Raw genomic sequence first — 14,166 nt, forward strand, 5'->3', positions numbered from 1 at the left:
TCCGCCATTGTCCTTTGCATTATTTTATTTGTTTACTATGCTGTAAAAATCACATTAAGTTTGTTTTACAGACGAGCATGAATGTGGTCATTAGAAATCTGGAATTTTTCTTTACCTTGTAGTACTTTTAACAAAAAAAATATTGTTTTTATAGAAAATGTTTATTGGTGCGTAGTAGTTTCCTTCCTAAAGCCATAGGGTCTTTTATATGTTATGGTGCTTGTTTTTTTGCCTAATGAGTTTTTTTGTACTATTTTGCGAAACATAAATTATTATTAATTATAAATTAAATTTATAATTTTTTCTGGGGAAATGGGAAAAAACAGCAAATCCAATATATATTTCTTATGCAATTGGTTATACAGTAATGAGTTAGGGCTTCCGAGCGGAGAGAGGAGGCGCGCGACCCTCCTATAGACAGCCTGTATGACACGGAGGCTGACGGTATTCCGTGGTGGAGAGTTCCGCCGCAGAATTCTGCCAGTTTTACTCCGTGTGAACTGGCCCTAAATGTTTCTAAGGATTGTTGTTACCACCATAAACATGAAAGTGTATGAAATAGAAACTGGTGTAATCTTCCCATATCAACCAGCTTTCTGCTCTAGCTGCACTCTTGATCCCTTTAAGTACCCCTTTAAGGATTACATATTCACTAGTAAAATTCCTAAAAGAATATAGTACGAGGTAAGTGATATCAGAATTAACATTTCTTAGGAATCTGACCAGAAGCGCCGTTTGTATAATGTAAATTTTGTATGTATGCAGTGTCCCAGAACAGAAGATTTGCTCTTAACTGTATGTCTGCACCTGTATTCTGACTGTTCCTGTTCTGGAAAGGTAATGCCACTGCAAACTGGTTGTGTTATGTCACCCCCTCAGTGTTCAAGTTTGGTATTTCTCCTATTTTACTATATATATTCATTTACCTGGTATTCAATGGTGTGGTGATGCAATTGGCTTGGTGTCACGTGACTTCCCCGGCTGCCATAGTAACCCCAATAGCCGTCGAGCTTTGGCTGGGGTTAGTTTAGTCACTTCCTGTCTACCTCAGACCTTCTCTCCACCTTCAGGGGAGAAGGACGTGTGCTCTGCTGCTCCTTAGGGAGAAGGCCGCAACCCCGCTGTACCCGCTTCAGTGATGTCCGCAAGTATTCCGGTCCAGTCGGGACCTTCCAGATTCTCAAGATTCTCATACTCACTAAAGATCTGGGTGTTGTCCTCCAGCCACTATTCCTCTCATCATCCATTCTCATCAACAGCAAGTATTCAGTTCAGTCTATTCCACTCAGTATTATTCTCCGGGACTACTACTCACATCATCCAGTTTCCTCTCACTCAAAGTAACGCTATCACCACAGCCTATTGCAGCATCACCCATTTCTCAGTTATACTCAAGTTTGCCTCAATCCTGGTTGCATCCAGAGAGACTGTTGCCATTGACTACTACCGTTATAATAAACGCACAACTACCGTTGTTTCTGAACCCTGGCATTGGTCTAGTTATTGGTGCCTTGACTAGGAGCAACGAAGAATTGCTCGGGCCCCGCATGGTCAGGACCCCGTGGGTTACTCAGCTCCCCTCGTGCCAATACCATGACCTAACAACTGACAACTGGCTACCCGGGTGTTCCCGACTACTACTACCCTCAGCGGGAAGCCCCAGCGCATGTATATGTATGGGTTTATGTAGTGTATGTATATGTATGGGTTTATGTAGTGTATGTATATGTATGGGTGTATGTAGTGTATGTATATGTATGGATGTATGTAGTGTATGTATATGTATGGGTGTATGTAGTGTATGTATGTATATGTATGGGTGTATGTAGTGTATGTATGTATATGTATGGGTGTATGTAGTGTATGTATGTATATGTATGGGTATATGTAGTATATGTATATGTACGGGTGTATGTAGTGTATGTATATGTATGGGTGTATGTAGTGTATGTATATGTATGGGTGTATGTAGTGTATGTATGTATGTATATGTATGGGTGTATGTAGTGTATGTATATGTATGGGTGTAGGTAGTGTATGTATATGTATGGGCGTAGGTAGTGTATGTATATGTATGGGTTTATGTAGTGTATGTATATGTATGGGTATATGTAGTGTATGTATATGTATGGGTGTATGTAGTGTATGTATATGTATGGGTGTATGTACTGTATATGTATGGGTGTGTGTAGTATATGTACGGTATGGGTGTATATGTATGGGTGTATGTAGTGTATGTACTGTATATGTATGGGTGTGTGTAGTATATGTACGGGTGTATGTATATGTATGGGTGTATGTAGTGTATGTATATGTATGGGTGTATGTAGTGTATGTATATGTATGGGTGTATATGTACGGGTGTATGTAGTGTATGTATATGTATGGGTGTATATGTACGGGTGTATGTAGTGTATGTATATGTATGGGTGTATATGTACGGGTGTATGTAGTGTATGTATATGTATGGGTGTATATGTATGGGTGTCTGTAGTGTATGTATATGTATGGGTGTATGTAGTGTATGTATATGTAGTGTATGTATATTTATGGGTTTATGTATATGTATGGGTATATGTAGTGTATGTATATGTACGGGTGTATGTAGTGTATGTATATGTACAGTTGTATATGTATGGGTGTATGTAGTGTATGTATATGTACGGGTGTATGTAGTGTATGTATATGTACGGTTGTATATGTATGGGTGTATGTAGTGTATGTATATGTACGGGTGTATGTAGTGTATGTATGTATATGTATGGGTGTATGTAGTGTATGTATATGTATGGGTGTAGGTAGTGTATGTATATGTATGGGTGTAGGTAGTGTATGTATATGTATGGGTTTATGTAGTGTATGTATATGTATGGGTATATGTAGTGTATGTATATGTATGGGTGTATGTAGTGTATGTATATGTATGGGTGTATGTACTGTATATGTATGGGTGTGTGTAGTATATGTACGGTATGGGTGTATGTAGTGTATGTACTGTATATGTATGGGTGTGTGTAGTATATGTACGGGTGTATGTATATGTATGGGTGTATGTAGTGTATGTATATGTATGGGTGTATGTAGTGTATGTATATGTATGGGTGTATATGTACGGGTGTATGTAGTGTATGTATATGTATGGGTGTATATGTACGGGTGTATGTAGTGTATGTATATGTATGGGTGTATATGTACGGGTGTATGTAGTGTATGTATATGTATGGGTGTATATGTACGGGTGTATGTAGTGTATGTATATGTATGGGTGTATATGTATGGGTGTATGTAGTGTATGTATATGTATGGGTGTATGTAGTGTATGTATATGTATGTGTATATTTATAAGTGTATGTAGTGTATGTATATGTAGTGTATGTATATGTATGGGTTTATGTATATGTATGGGTGTATGTAGTGTATGTATATGTATGGGTGTATGTAGTGTATGTATATGTATGGGTGTATGTAGTGTATGTATGTATATGTATGGGTGTATGTATATGTATGGGTGTATAGTTATGGGTGTATGTAGTGTATGTATATGTATGGGTGTATGTAGTGTATGTATGTATGTATATGTATGGGTGTAGGTAGTGTATGTATATGTATGGGTGTATAGTTATGGGTGTATGTAGTGTATGTATATGTATGGGTGTATGTAGTGTATGTATATGTATGGGTGTATGTAGTGTATGTATATGTATGGGTGTATGTATATGTATGGGTGTATAGTTATGGGTGTATGTAGTGTATGTATATGTATGGGTGTATGTAGTGTATGTATATGTATGGGTGTATGTAGTGTATGTATTAGTATTTATGTATTTATATTTTCAGTTTTTTGCTATATTTTTGGAAATGTTTGGTCCGCATAGCGCCTGTTCTGGTTCGGACCATTCAGAGTTTTAATTTCCTCCTCGCTCAGCTCAAATTCAAAAACCTGAAAATTGAAATCGCTAACAAATGAAGTAAACTTTGTCAGTTCCTAGACATAATATATATATGGAATATACATGGAATATAATGATTGCTGGGATGGAGTTTGGTAAAGTTAGCGGTGACATTATTACTCATACATGCATGTACCTGGAAGAGAGGTAAACCTTAAAGGGAACCTGTCATCACTTTCATGCTGCCTGACCCACAAATCACCAGGCAGCGTCTTCCCTCCCCACCAGCTCCCTGTTTGGCGATAGGGAGAGATCCATCAATCAAGGCCGTCGGGACAGAAAATCTACTATGCGTGGCCTAAATGTCTAAGGGTGGGATTGTGTCAGATATACAGTACACAGACTCCTATCTATTTTAGCTCCAACAGATTTTTTATTGCATTTGCACAAAATTTGATCTTGCATAAAGTACATGTATACGGCTCAGAGACCATCATTGTGGATTTTGTCCAGCAACATGGATGAATTTAATATTCTTCATGGAATGGAAACTTCGGGTGATCCGTCCATCTGCAAATTAAGTAATGATGGTAAAGTTGTTGCAACTATTAGTGACAGCAGTATATAGAACCTATGTGTACCATAGTATGTGTGTATGTAGGGTATGTGTATATATGTATACAGTTTGTGTATGTAGGGTGTGTGTATATATGTATACAGTTTGTGTATGTAGGGTATTTGTATATATGTATACAGTATATGTATGTAGGGTATGTGTATATGTATACAGTATATGTATGAAGTGTATGTGTATATAAGTATACAGTATATGTATGTAGTGTAGGTGTGTATATGTATACAGTATGTGTATGTAGTGTATGTGTATATATGTATACAGTATATGTATGTAGTGTATGTGTATATATGTATACAGTATGTGTATGTAGTGTATGTGTATATACTGTATGTATACAGTATATGTATGTAGTGTATGTGTATATATGTATACAGTGTATGTAGGATATGTGCATATATGTATACAGTGTATGTAGGATATGTGCATATATGTATACAGTATATGTATGTAGTGTATGTGTATATATGTATACAGTGTATGTAGGATATGTGCATATATGTATACAGTATGTGTATGTAGTGTATGTGTATATATGTATACAGTATGTGTATGTAGTGTATGTGTATATATGTATACAGTATATGTATGTAGTGTATGTGTATATATGTATACAGTATGTGTATGTAGTGTATGTGTATATATGTATTCTTTGCTCACTTATCCAGCTGCACGTAGCGTCTGTTCTGGTTCAGTCTATTCAGAGTTTTCATTTCCTCCTCGCTCAGCTCAAATTCAAAAACCTGAAATTAGAATAGACGTCAACTTTACCGACTCTTAAAGACCCATTCATACATCTCAAGCGACCCCCGAATTATAAAATCACAACAAACCTATAGTAAATGATACATCTCTCTGATCACTTTGTGTATGGATACTGAGCAACTATTGGTATGATCTCTCAGAAACGTGATGACACAAGGTCAGTGACTAAATCCCATATACCGTACAGGGACCTTACTGGGCGTGCGCACACAGATCTCCAGGCAAGCCCCGCCCCAGCCGGATTTCATTGACTGCTCGGACCCCCGACCCTAACATTTAGTTTTAGGGTTAGAGTTGGGGGTCGGCTTAAGGTTACTACCAACATATTACTTAACTATCTCCTGCCCACCCAACAACCCTTACCCTAACCCTCGGGGTTGGTGCTAATCAGGCAGGTTAGGGTTAAGGTTGGGGCTGTGGGGAGGGTTAGACATGACAAATCAGTGGGACGTAACCCTAATCTGAACACCAACCCTAACCCTAAAACTAAACGTTCAGACTAGGGTTGGGGGTCCAGCAGGGTCTGGTTTTGGCTGCTAGGAAGCCTGGAGTGGAGCAGCCAATGAAATCCTAATGAGGTCCCTGTACGGTATGGGATGTAGACACTACCGTTACACGAGAGCATAGTATTTGACAGGGAATATCTTGATAGAGTGTAACTGGATTGGCCAAATTCCTTGAAGGATGAGAAGTACACTGGCCATTTAAATCTTGGAAAGCAGGCATGTGCACCCCCTAGAGGCCAGTGGAGGGACTGCAGCATTGCTGGAAGCATGGAACACATGCCAGGAGTAGAGAGGGGCGCCGATGGACCCCTGCTGTTATGGAATCAAGCAGATTCCTCAAGAGACCAGCATATGGCATGAAAGCTTAGGTGAAAGGAGAAGGCGGAAAAGAGGTCACATGAAGGAAGATGACGCTCTAAGATGATCTTCATTTGACCACTGCAGTGTCCCAGAACAGGCCCTCTTATCCTCACACTTTTATTATAACCATTCCTGTTCTGGAAAGCTGTGGTTCACTGCAAACTGTGTGTATTGTGTCACCCCTCTCAGTGTTCAGGTCTGCTATTCCATTCATTTCTTGTATGCATGTTCAGTTATCAGTGCCTAATGGTATTATGTCGCCCCCCAGTGTTCAAGTATGGTACTTTTATGTATATTTGGTCCTATATGCCTAATGGTGTGATGATGCAATGGCTGGATGTCACGTGACTGCCCCTGCTTCCATGGTAACTCCAATGGCCCTCGAGCTTTGGCTGGGGAATACCATGTGACTTCCTGTCTGCCTCAGTCTTGTCTCCCACCTTCAGGGGGATAGGTTGTGTGTTGCTGCTGTTCCTGTGTCACAAGGCCGCAGCCCTGCGGTATCTGCTGCAGCATTACCAGAAGTGTTCCTGGCTGTGTTCTATTCTCAAGTTCTCAAGATTCTCATCCTAACCACAAGATTTGGGTGCCGTTCTTCAGTCATTCCTCTCATCACCTTCTCTGATCATCAACAGCAAGTATTCATCTCAGTTCCATTCCGCCCAGCATCTTATCCTCAGTATCACTACTACTCCCATCATTCAGTATGCTATTATCACAGCCTATTGCAGCATCAACCATTACTCTGCCTTATCCAAGTCTGCCTTATACCCGGTTGCATCCGGAGAGACTGTTGCTACCGTTAGTTACCGTTAGTTACCACCGTTATAATAAATATACAACTACCGTTGTTTCTGAACCTTGGCATTGGTGTAATTATTGGTGCCCTGACTAAGGACAAAGAAGAATTGCATGCCTAGTCTCCGCTCGGTCAGGAGCCCGGTTTCCAGCTGTGATCCCTCGTGCCTAAACCGTGACAACCCTCTAGTTAGCAGCTGCCCCGGTTCCTGCCCGCAACAACACCTCTCAGCGGAGTGGCCCCTAGGGGCCCGGGCATCTCACCACTAAGGGTGCTCCTCCATCTCAAGATCCCAAGTCTCTCACCTGAAGATTCTGCTTGATCCTCTCAGGCTTAAAACTCTTGGCAAGAACCACTATCCCCCTCTGTAGCATGTGCCTCATCGCTACCTGGGCAGGAGTTCGGCAATGTTTTTTGGCAATTGCATTGAGCACAGGGTCTTCCAGTAAGATCGGAGCGCTCTGGTCAATCCTGACAGAATAAAGATACAATGTTGATAAATGTTATGTGCACTAAGATTTAGTCTAGAAAACAACACTGAGTATGAGTGTAAACTAAAGGCAAAATGGCATTACCTAGTATATATGACACCAAGGATTGGGAGGATGGGGGCTCAAACATTTGGTCAGTAAATTAATCTATAACTTACCAGTTTGGATCCCGAGTAGAGCCCAAAACCCCATACGCCACCAGGACTATGTTGTGCGACTTGCAGAATTCCAGCAGCTTAGACTGATTCAGGTAGAGGTGACACTCCACCTAGTGGTAGACATGAAATCACATCTAGATCTAGACAGGGCTATGCACAAAGGGTATTGTCATCCAAGCACGTCTCTATCTAATTGGTTTAGGGTCCGATTCACTCAATTCCAATTCCCATTCAAACTTGACAGTGCCAGAACAGGAGCAGGGACACCTGACAAAGACAGGGGTCCCTGCTCCTGTCTAGTACACAGAATGGCAATACACATTTGCTGGGCAGAATGCAAAGCCTCCAATCTAAGTAATGTACACCATCACCGCTTACTTCCATACCACTCAATTTACCAAAGCAGGGATTCCTGCCATTGACAGGGAGTCCTATATACTTTCTATGACACTCTATGCAAGGAAGCCATATGAGTGATTAACCCAAAACAAATATGAAGCATTCCAGTTTCTAATATATTAGAAATTTTGGAAAATTCTGAACAAATTTGATTTGTTCCGAATCTATTCGCTCCCCTCTACTAGTACATTTATGGGTGTTACTTCCTATAGGTAAAATATCATAATCATTTATATAAGTAATTATTTCCATGTTACCTGGTTGCAGACAGGTTTGTGTCTCAGTCCCGACATGTTCAGGATGAGCTCTATTTGTTTGTGGTTGAAGTTGGAGACGCCTATAGATCGGACCAGCCCGGCTTCTTTACAGTCCTCCATAGCCTGAAGTTGAAAAAATAAAATAGTAAGGGTGAGGTGACAACTACTCTGAGCATGTTTCTATCTCATAAAAGTTTTCACCCTAGTGATACTCCTTTCCCTTTGTCTACTGCTAAATTTCATAGATCAGTAACAATTGAGGCACAGATACAGTAAATAGAAATGTGACTGCAGGATCAGACTACACAGGGTTTGTTTGTAGTCTGTTACCACGGAAACATATAAGCCTGTAGAGGAGATCCATACACAAAACAATTGGATTTTTTAAATGTAAACTTATGAAAAAGTTGCTTTACATTATGGATGCACTGGAACAATAAAAATATGTGTTCAGAGGACAAGGGCTTTAACTATATAAGGTTGCTGCTTATATATGTAGAAAGCAGAATAAGATGATCATTAATCTTTGGTGTGAGCATGTAGGGGGTAAAATCATCATCAATCGCAAAGGAACAAACCAATGTAGGAACCGAGGAGGAACCAAACCAATTCAGGAATCTCTCATGGAATGTTAGTTATATTGGATAAAACTACAGATTTTGGGGTTAGTCTTCATACCTTCCAGGTGTCTCGAATATTAGTATTGTGATAGATAAGTTTTCCATTTTTATCTGTTGGCATTAGGTTGTCACCGGGCTAAAAACAAGAGACAAAGTCATCAAAATACAAACTACTTCCTTTCAAAAGGAACAGAGACCATGAGACGAGCTGGACCCATCCTACAGCCTCCCCTCTAAATCAGTTGGGCGAAAGTTGAGGGTAATGTCCAGACCTTGAACTCTACGGGAGTGTGAATAATGAAGAGATCGATGTAATCCAGCTGTAGATCCTTCAAGGTCCTCTCAAGAGCGGGACGGACCAACTCCGGGGGGTGAAAGGTGCTCCAGAGCTAGAAGGGGGAAGATAAAAATTGGCTGAAAGTTATATTAAAGGAAATGTTTTTCGAGGTTTGTGAAATTCTGGATGATGGCTGAAAACCCCGACAACGTAATGGCCATTGGTGGTTGTGACCCAGGGTCTACTTATTACTTGCATTAGAGACCAAGATAATGAAGAGGACAACTGATGGCTGACGAGACATAGATCCCTGCCATTACCTTGCCGGTGTAGAACACATCTTCTCTTTTGACCGTCCCATCTGCAATCTTCCCATTGATAGCTCGGCCGACCTCAACCTCATTGCCGTATATGAATGCTGAGTCAATGTGACGATACCCGATCTCAAGAGCAACTTTTACGGCCTCTTCTACCAGAGATTTTGGAGACTACATGCAATAATATAATACAATATTAGATGGTAACAATACGGCTATGTGAAGCATTTCATTTGATAACATTCCATTGCGTCAAGGTCAAAGCATTCCCTTACTGTATATGTTTCTCTTATCCTGGTTCTTTAGTTTGTCTAGACCTTTACAAAGGTTTCCAGCTACAACTTGACTACTACCACCCACAGTATTTTTCCTACTACTGCCCCTAATATTGTGCCGGTTGAAATATCTCTTATACTGCACCCTAGGTGGCCATTAATGTTGTACAATATTATTGCTATCATCGATTATTAGATATTTGTCTAGTAGTAAGGGTCTTCAAAGCGATGGATTTAAAGAGGTGTTCTCATCCTGGCTTGTTATCCCCTATTTTTGGACCCTCACTCATACCAAGAACGGGGACACAATGCCTAAATAGAGTGCTCTGAATCATTAAACGGTCCCATTGAGAATGGTAAACACGCTGGCTGTAACGGCCATACAGGCATGCCATGTCCTCTCTGGATTGGTGGGGGTCCAGACGGTCGCAGAGATCAGTTTGTAATCCCCTATCCTATTGATAGGAAATAACAAACCCAGATAAGAATACCCCAATCATGGGTAAATGAGAACCCCCAGACAGTTACTACTTACCTCCTGGGGGGCATAGGTGCCCAGTCCAACCACTGGTATCTTGTACCCATCATTCAGTGTAATTCTTGAATTTTTCGTCAGCACCATATTGCCGCTTGTAGCACAGACCTCTTCTGAAACTCCAACAGTGAACATTCACTTTTTTGGCTGAACCTCAGCAGCTCACTCCACCTCTTCACCGCTTTCTATCTCTATAAGCAAATTGGACTCTCTACGCCCAGACTACAATGGGTGATTAGTACTGTAGACCTGTGCCAGCTCATGCCAAGATAATGTTCTGCAATATCATTCCAAATATGTTCTGTAAAATTTTAACTAACCAAAGTTCACTCAAGGCCAGAGCTCCTGTACCTAGTAAGGAGGGGGGTCGCTTCTGTTTACACCGTTCTTAGCGGCGGCAGAGTTCATTGAACAGGCTCCGACGTAGGACATGAAACTTGGCAAGAAACTGAAAACATTCACAACTCAAGGCACAGAGGTCAGATCTAAACCACTGTCTCCTCAATATGTGAAGTGAATTACTCTATCCACTGCGCTGTTTATTATATATCAAAAATCTTAGTGTAGACACCACCAATCTCGATTATAAGCCACTGGGGTCTGTCAAGCACCATTGGGACTATGTGAGATGGAGTTGGCTCAGTCGGGGCCAGGACAAGGAATAGGCAATGAAATCATCCACCTAGGGCACCACTGTCTACTCAGCCCGGGGGAACGATTGCATTTGCTCTGGATCTTAGATGTTACAAGTCCTGTTTGACAGAACAAAGAACAGCTGGTTCCTCACATCATAGGTGCGGAACCACCACCAGGTTAGATGCCTACACAATGACTTCAATGGTGGTATCTGTCTACCTACTGGAAACCAAATATTTATTTACTGGTGGCGTCTGTGTACCTATTGAGTGGCTTTTGGGAAGAAGATGCATAAAAGGGGCAAATACCTACCAGTAGGGGCAGTATTACAATTTGGCCTTCTTTGGGTGGAAAAAAAGGTGAAGATGTTTGTCCGACTCAAGTCATAGATGGAAGAAGTTGTTATAGTGGTGTAAACTGGATGGAGAAGAACAGGAAAGAGAATTCCATGGATGTAACTGTATGCAATCACTTCCTCAGGGGTAAAGAACATGTGCCATAGTATTAATATATATGGTGAACAGAAATATCATAGATAATATTGTATGATGCAATTGCCGGGTGGCGTTAAAGACATGGATGTACTACTTACATTGAACGGCCCCATGATCCTGTTGCCTGTGCTCCCTACACAGCCTGATAGTTGTAGTGTACCGATAATGTGTTCATACACCTCACTGGCAAGCAAGGCTATGGGTGCCAATCACTTGCTGGGCCATAGATATCTTTAATGCGTTTGCTATGAACCACAATGACTTTTATGGCTTATGGTATTTTCCAGTCAACCTGTAATTCTCATTGTGCTGCATTAGCTGATGATGTCTATTTATCGAAAGAAAAATTATACTTACCTCTTCTCAGTCCAGTGTTGTGTCTGCTTACTGCTACAGGGTTTCCTGGGGAAAAAGCAGAAGGTGTGCTAGATTTTGGCGCATAACCCATGTGTGTGTGGTGGGGTTTAGGCTAGTGCCACAAAATCTTGTCCCCCTTCTTGTTTTTGCCCAGGAAAGTCTGTGGCACTGAGCTTAAATAGAAGGAGCAGTCCTAACCTTTTTTTTTCACAAAGCTTTGTCAAATGTGTTATTTTTTTTCCAGCAGTTTTTGGCTTATGAACAGTTCCTTTTAACTGTACAAGTCAAAAAATGGTCCAAATACTGTGTGGAAATACAACTTACTTTCTTCACTGATAAAACACAGGTACATAACACAACCTTGAAAGTACCTAAAGAAACATAATTGTCTTTGAGAGGTTACAAAGCAGGAAACATGAACACTAATCTGTAACAAAGAAGAATATGCGGAAATGCACCCTCCTCCCAGTAACACAGGTAACATTGGATTTTCCTGGTTCAAAGAAGCTTCAGCCATGGCGTCTGCTGATCTGAGAGACGAGCTGCTCTGCTCCATCTGTCTGAACCTTTATACAGATCCTGTAACCCTGAGATGTGGACACAACTTCTGCCGGGACTGTATTGATCAGGTCCTGAATACACAGGACGGGGCTGGAGTTTATTCCTGTCCTGAATGTAGAGAAGAGTTTAGGAAGCGGCCGACACTACAGAGGAACATCGCTCTACATAATGTAGCAGAACGTCTCCGGTCTACTCAGCCCCATCAGGAGGAGATCACCGGGATCTGCTGCACTTACTGTATTCACTCTCCTGTACCTGCTGTGAGATCCTGTCTGCTGTGTGAGGCTTCTCTGTGTGATAATCACCTGAGAGTTCACAGCAAGTCACCAGAACACGTCCTGACCGATCCCAGCACTTCCCTGGAGAAGAGGAAATGTTCTGTCCATAAGAAGGTCCTGGAATATTATTGTACTGAGGACAATGCTTGTATCTGTGTGTACTGCAGATTGGATGGAGAACATCAGGGACACCGAGTGGAGATGCTGGATGAGGCCTCCGAGAAGAAGAAACTGAGAAATGTTCTGCAGAAAGTGATCACAAAGAGAGAGAAGACTGAGGAAAGAGTCCGGAGTGTGGAGGAGCGCTGGAGAAAACAGCAAGAAAAAGTATCTGGAGAAGCCGAGAGAGTCACTGCCCTGTTTATAGACATCAGGAAACGCCTGGACGACCTGGAGAAGAGGGTCCTGAGTGAGATCTTCAGGCAGGAGGAGCAGCTGTCACTGTCACTGTCTGATGTCATCCAGAAGCTGGAAATAAAGAAGGATGAGCTGTCCAGGAAGATGAGACACATTGAAGAGCTGTGTAACATGGCGGATCCACTGACTGTCTTACAGGAACCAGACACAGGTGACTTGTGTGATCCTGAGGAGGGGGGAGGTGATGATGACACAGGGGGACATGATAAGACACATGACGTAGATGTGGATGGGATTACAGGGATGTTACATGCAGGTATTTCTGATATTATGACATATCTACAGACCATCTCACCTGAAAAACTATATGAAAAGAAACCACAACCTGTCAGTGTCCAATCTCGGCCCAGTCATACACAAGCTTCACCTGTGTCAGGTACAGTATATGGGGGCAATAGTGTAATAGTCATGACAGGGGGTGCTGGTGGGGACAGCGGGATCTATAGAAGGGGTTCTGCAGACATATTACTGGATATAAACACAGCTGGTAATAATCTCCTTATATCAGACGACCTGACTACTGCATCCTATAGCAGGATACACAAGAAATATCTAGAAACAGCAGAGAGATTCCTGTGTAATCATCAGGTGATGAGCGGCAGGGGATTCTCCTCAGGGCGACATTACTGGGATGTGGAGATCAGTAGATCAGGGCAGTGGAGGGCGGGGATGTGTTATCCCAGTATAGACAGGAGGGGGCGCCAGTCATACATTGGAGATAATAACAAGTCCTGGTGTTTATGTAGAAAGCAGGTGGGTAGTAATCAGTATTCAGTGATACATAACAATAAGGAGGTCCAGTTACCTCACCAGATCTCCAGTAATAGATTCCGGATATATATGGATTATGAGGCCGGGCAGCTGTCCTTTTATGAGCTGTGTGACCCCATCAGACACTTACACACCTTCACCACCACCTTCACCGAGCCCCTTCATGCTGCACTATATGTATTTTTATGTTCTATAAAGATAACAGGGGGAGGAAGAGCTGGCAGCAGTTGTAGAAGAAGCTACAGAGTAACGCTTTGCTAATGCTGACGACGCATTTCGGGGTAATTAGCAGTGTTCTCTATCCTACACTGAGCATCTGTTATACCTGCAATAAATAAATGTCACAAGATTCGGTAAATGTTGTGGATT

The 14,166-nt window shown here is 41.6% G+C and overlaps 2 protein-coding genes across 2 annotated transcripts; one reads left to right on the forward strand and one right to left on the reverse strand.

Moving 5' to 3' along the window:
• Window positions 1-4,301: 4,301 nt before the first annotated feature.
• Window positions 4,302-10,484, reverse strand: LOC138788397 (prostaglandin-E(2) 9-reductase-like). Its single transcript, XM_069966227.1, has 9 exons — window positions 10,284-10,484; window positions 9,477-9,644; window positions 9,152-9,268; window positions 8,938-9,015; window positions 8,260-8,382; window positions 7,604-7,713; window positions 7,260-7,425; window positions 5,185-5,267; window positions 4,302-4,460 (listed from the first exon to the last, which is right to left on the reverse strand). Exons 1-9 carry the CDS (start codon window positions 10,416-10,418, stop codon window positions 4,418-4,420), a joined length of 1,023 nt encoding a protein of 340 aa, XP_069822328.1. The 5' UTR covers window positions 10,419-10,484; the 3' UTR covers window positions 4,302-4,417.
• Window positions 10,485-12,039: 1,555 nt separating this feature from the next.
• LOC138788301 (E3 ubiquitin/ISG15 ligase TRIM25-like) lies at window positions 12,040-14,091 on the forward strand. Its single transcript, XM_069966049.1, has one exon. It carries the CDS (start codon window positions 12,223-12,225, stop codon window positions 14,056-14,058), a length of 1,836 nt encoding a protein of 611 aa, XP_069822150.1. The 5' UTR covers window positions 12,040-12,222; the 3' UTR covers window positions 14,059-14,091.
• Window positions 14,092-14,166: the final 75 nt, after the last annotated feature.

The sequence above is a fragment of the Dendropsophus ebraccatus genome, chromosome 1, assembly GCF_027789765.1.
Source record: "Dendropsophus ebraccatus isolate aDenEbr1 chromosome 1, aDenEbr1.pat, whole genome shotgun sequence".
NCBI classification, from domain to species: domain Eukaryota; kingdom Metazoa; phylum Chordata; class Amphibia; order Anura; family Hylidae; genus Dendropsophus; species Dendropsophus ebraccatus.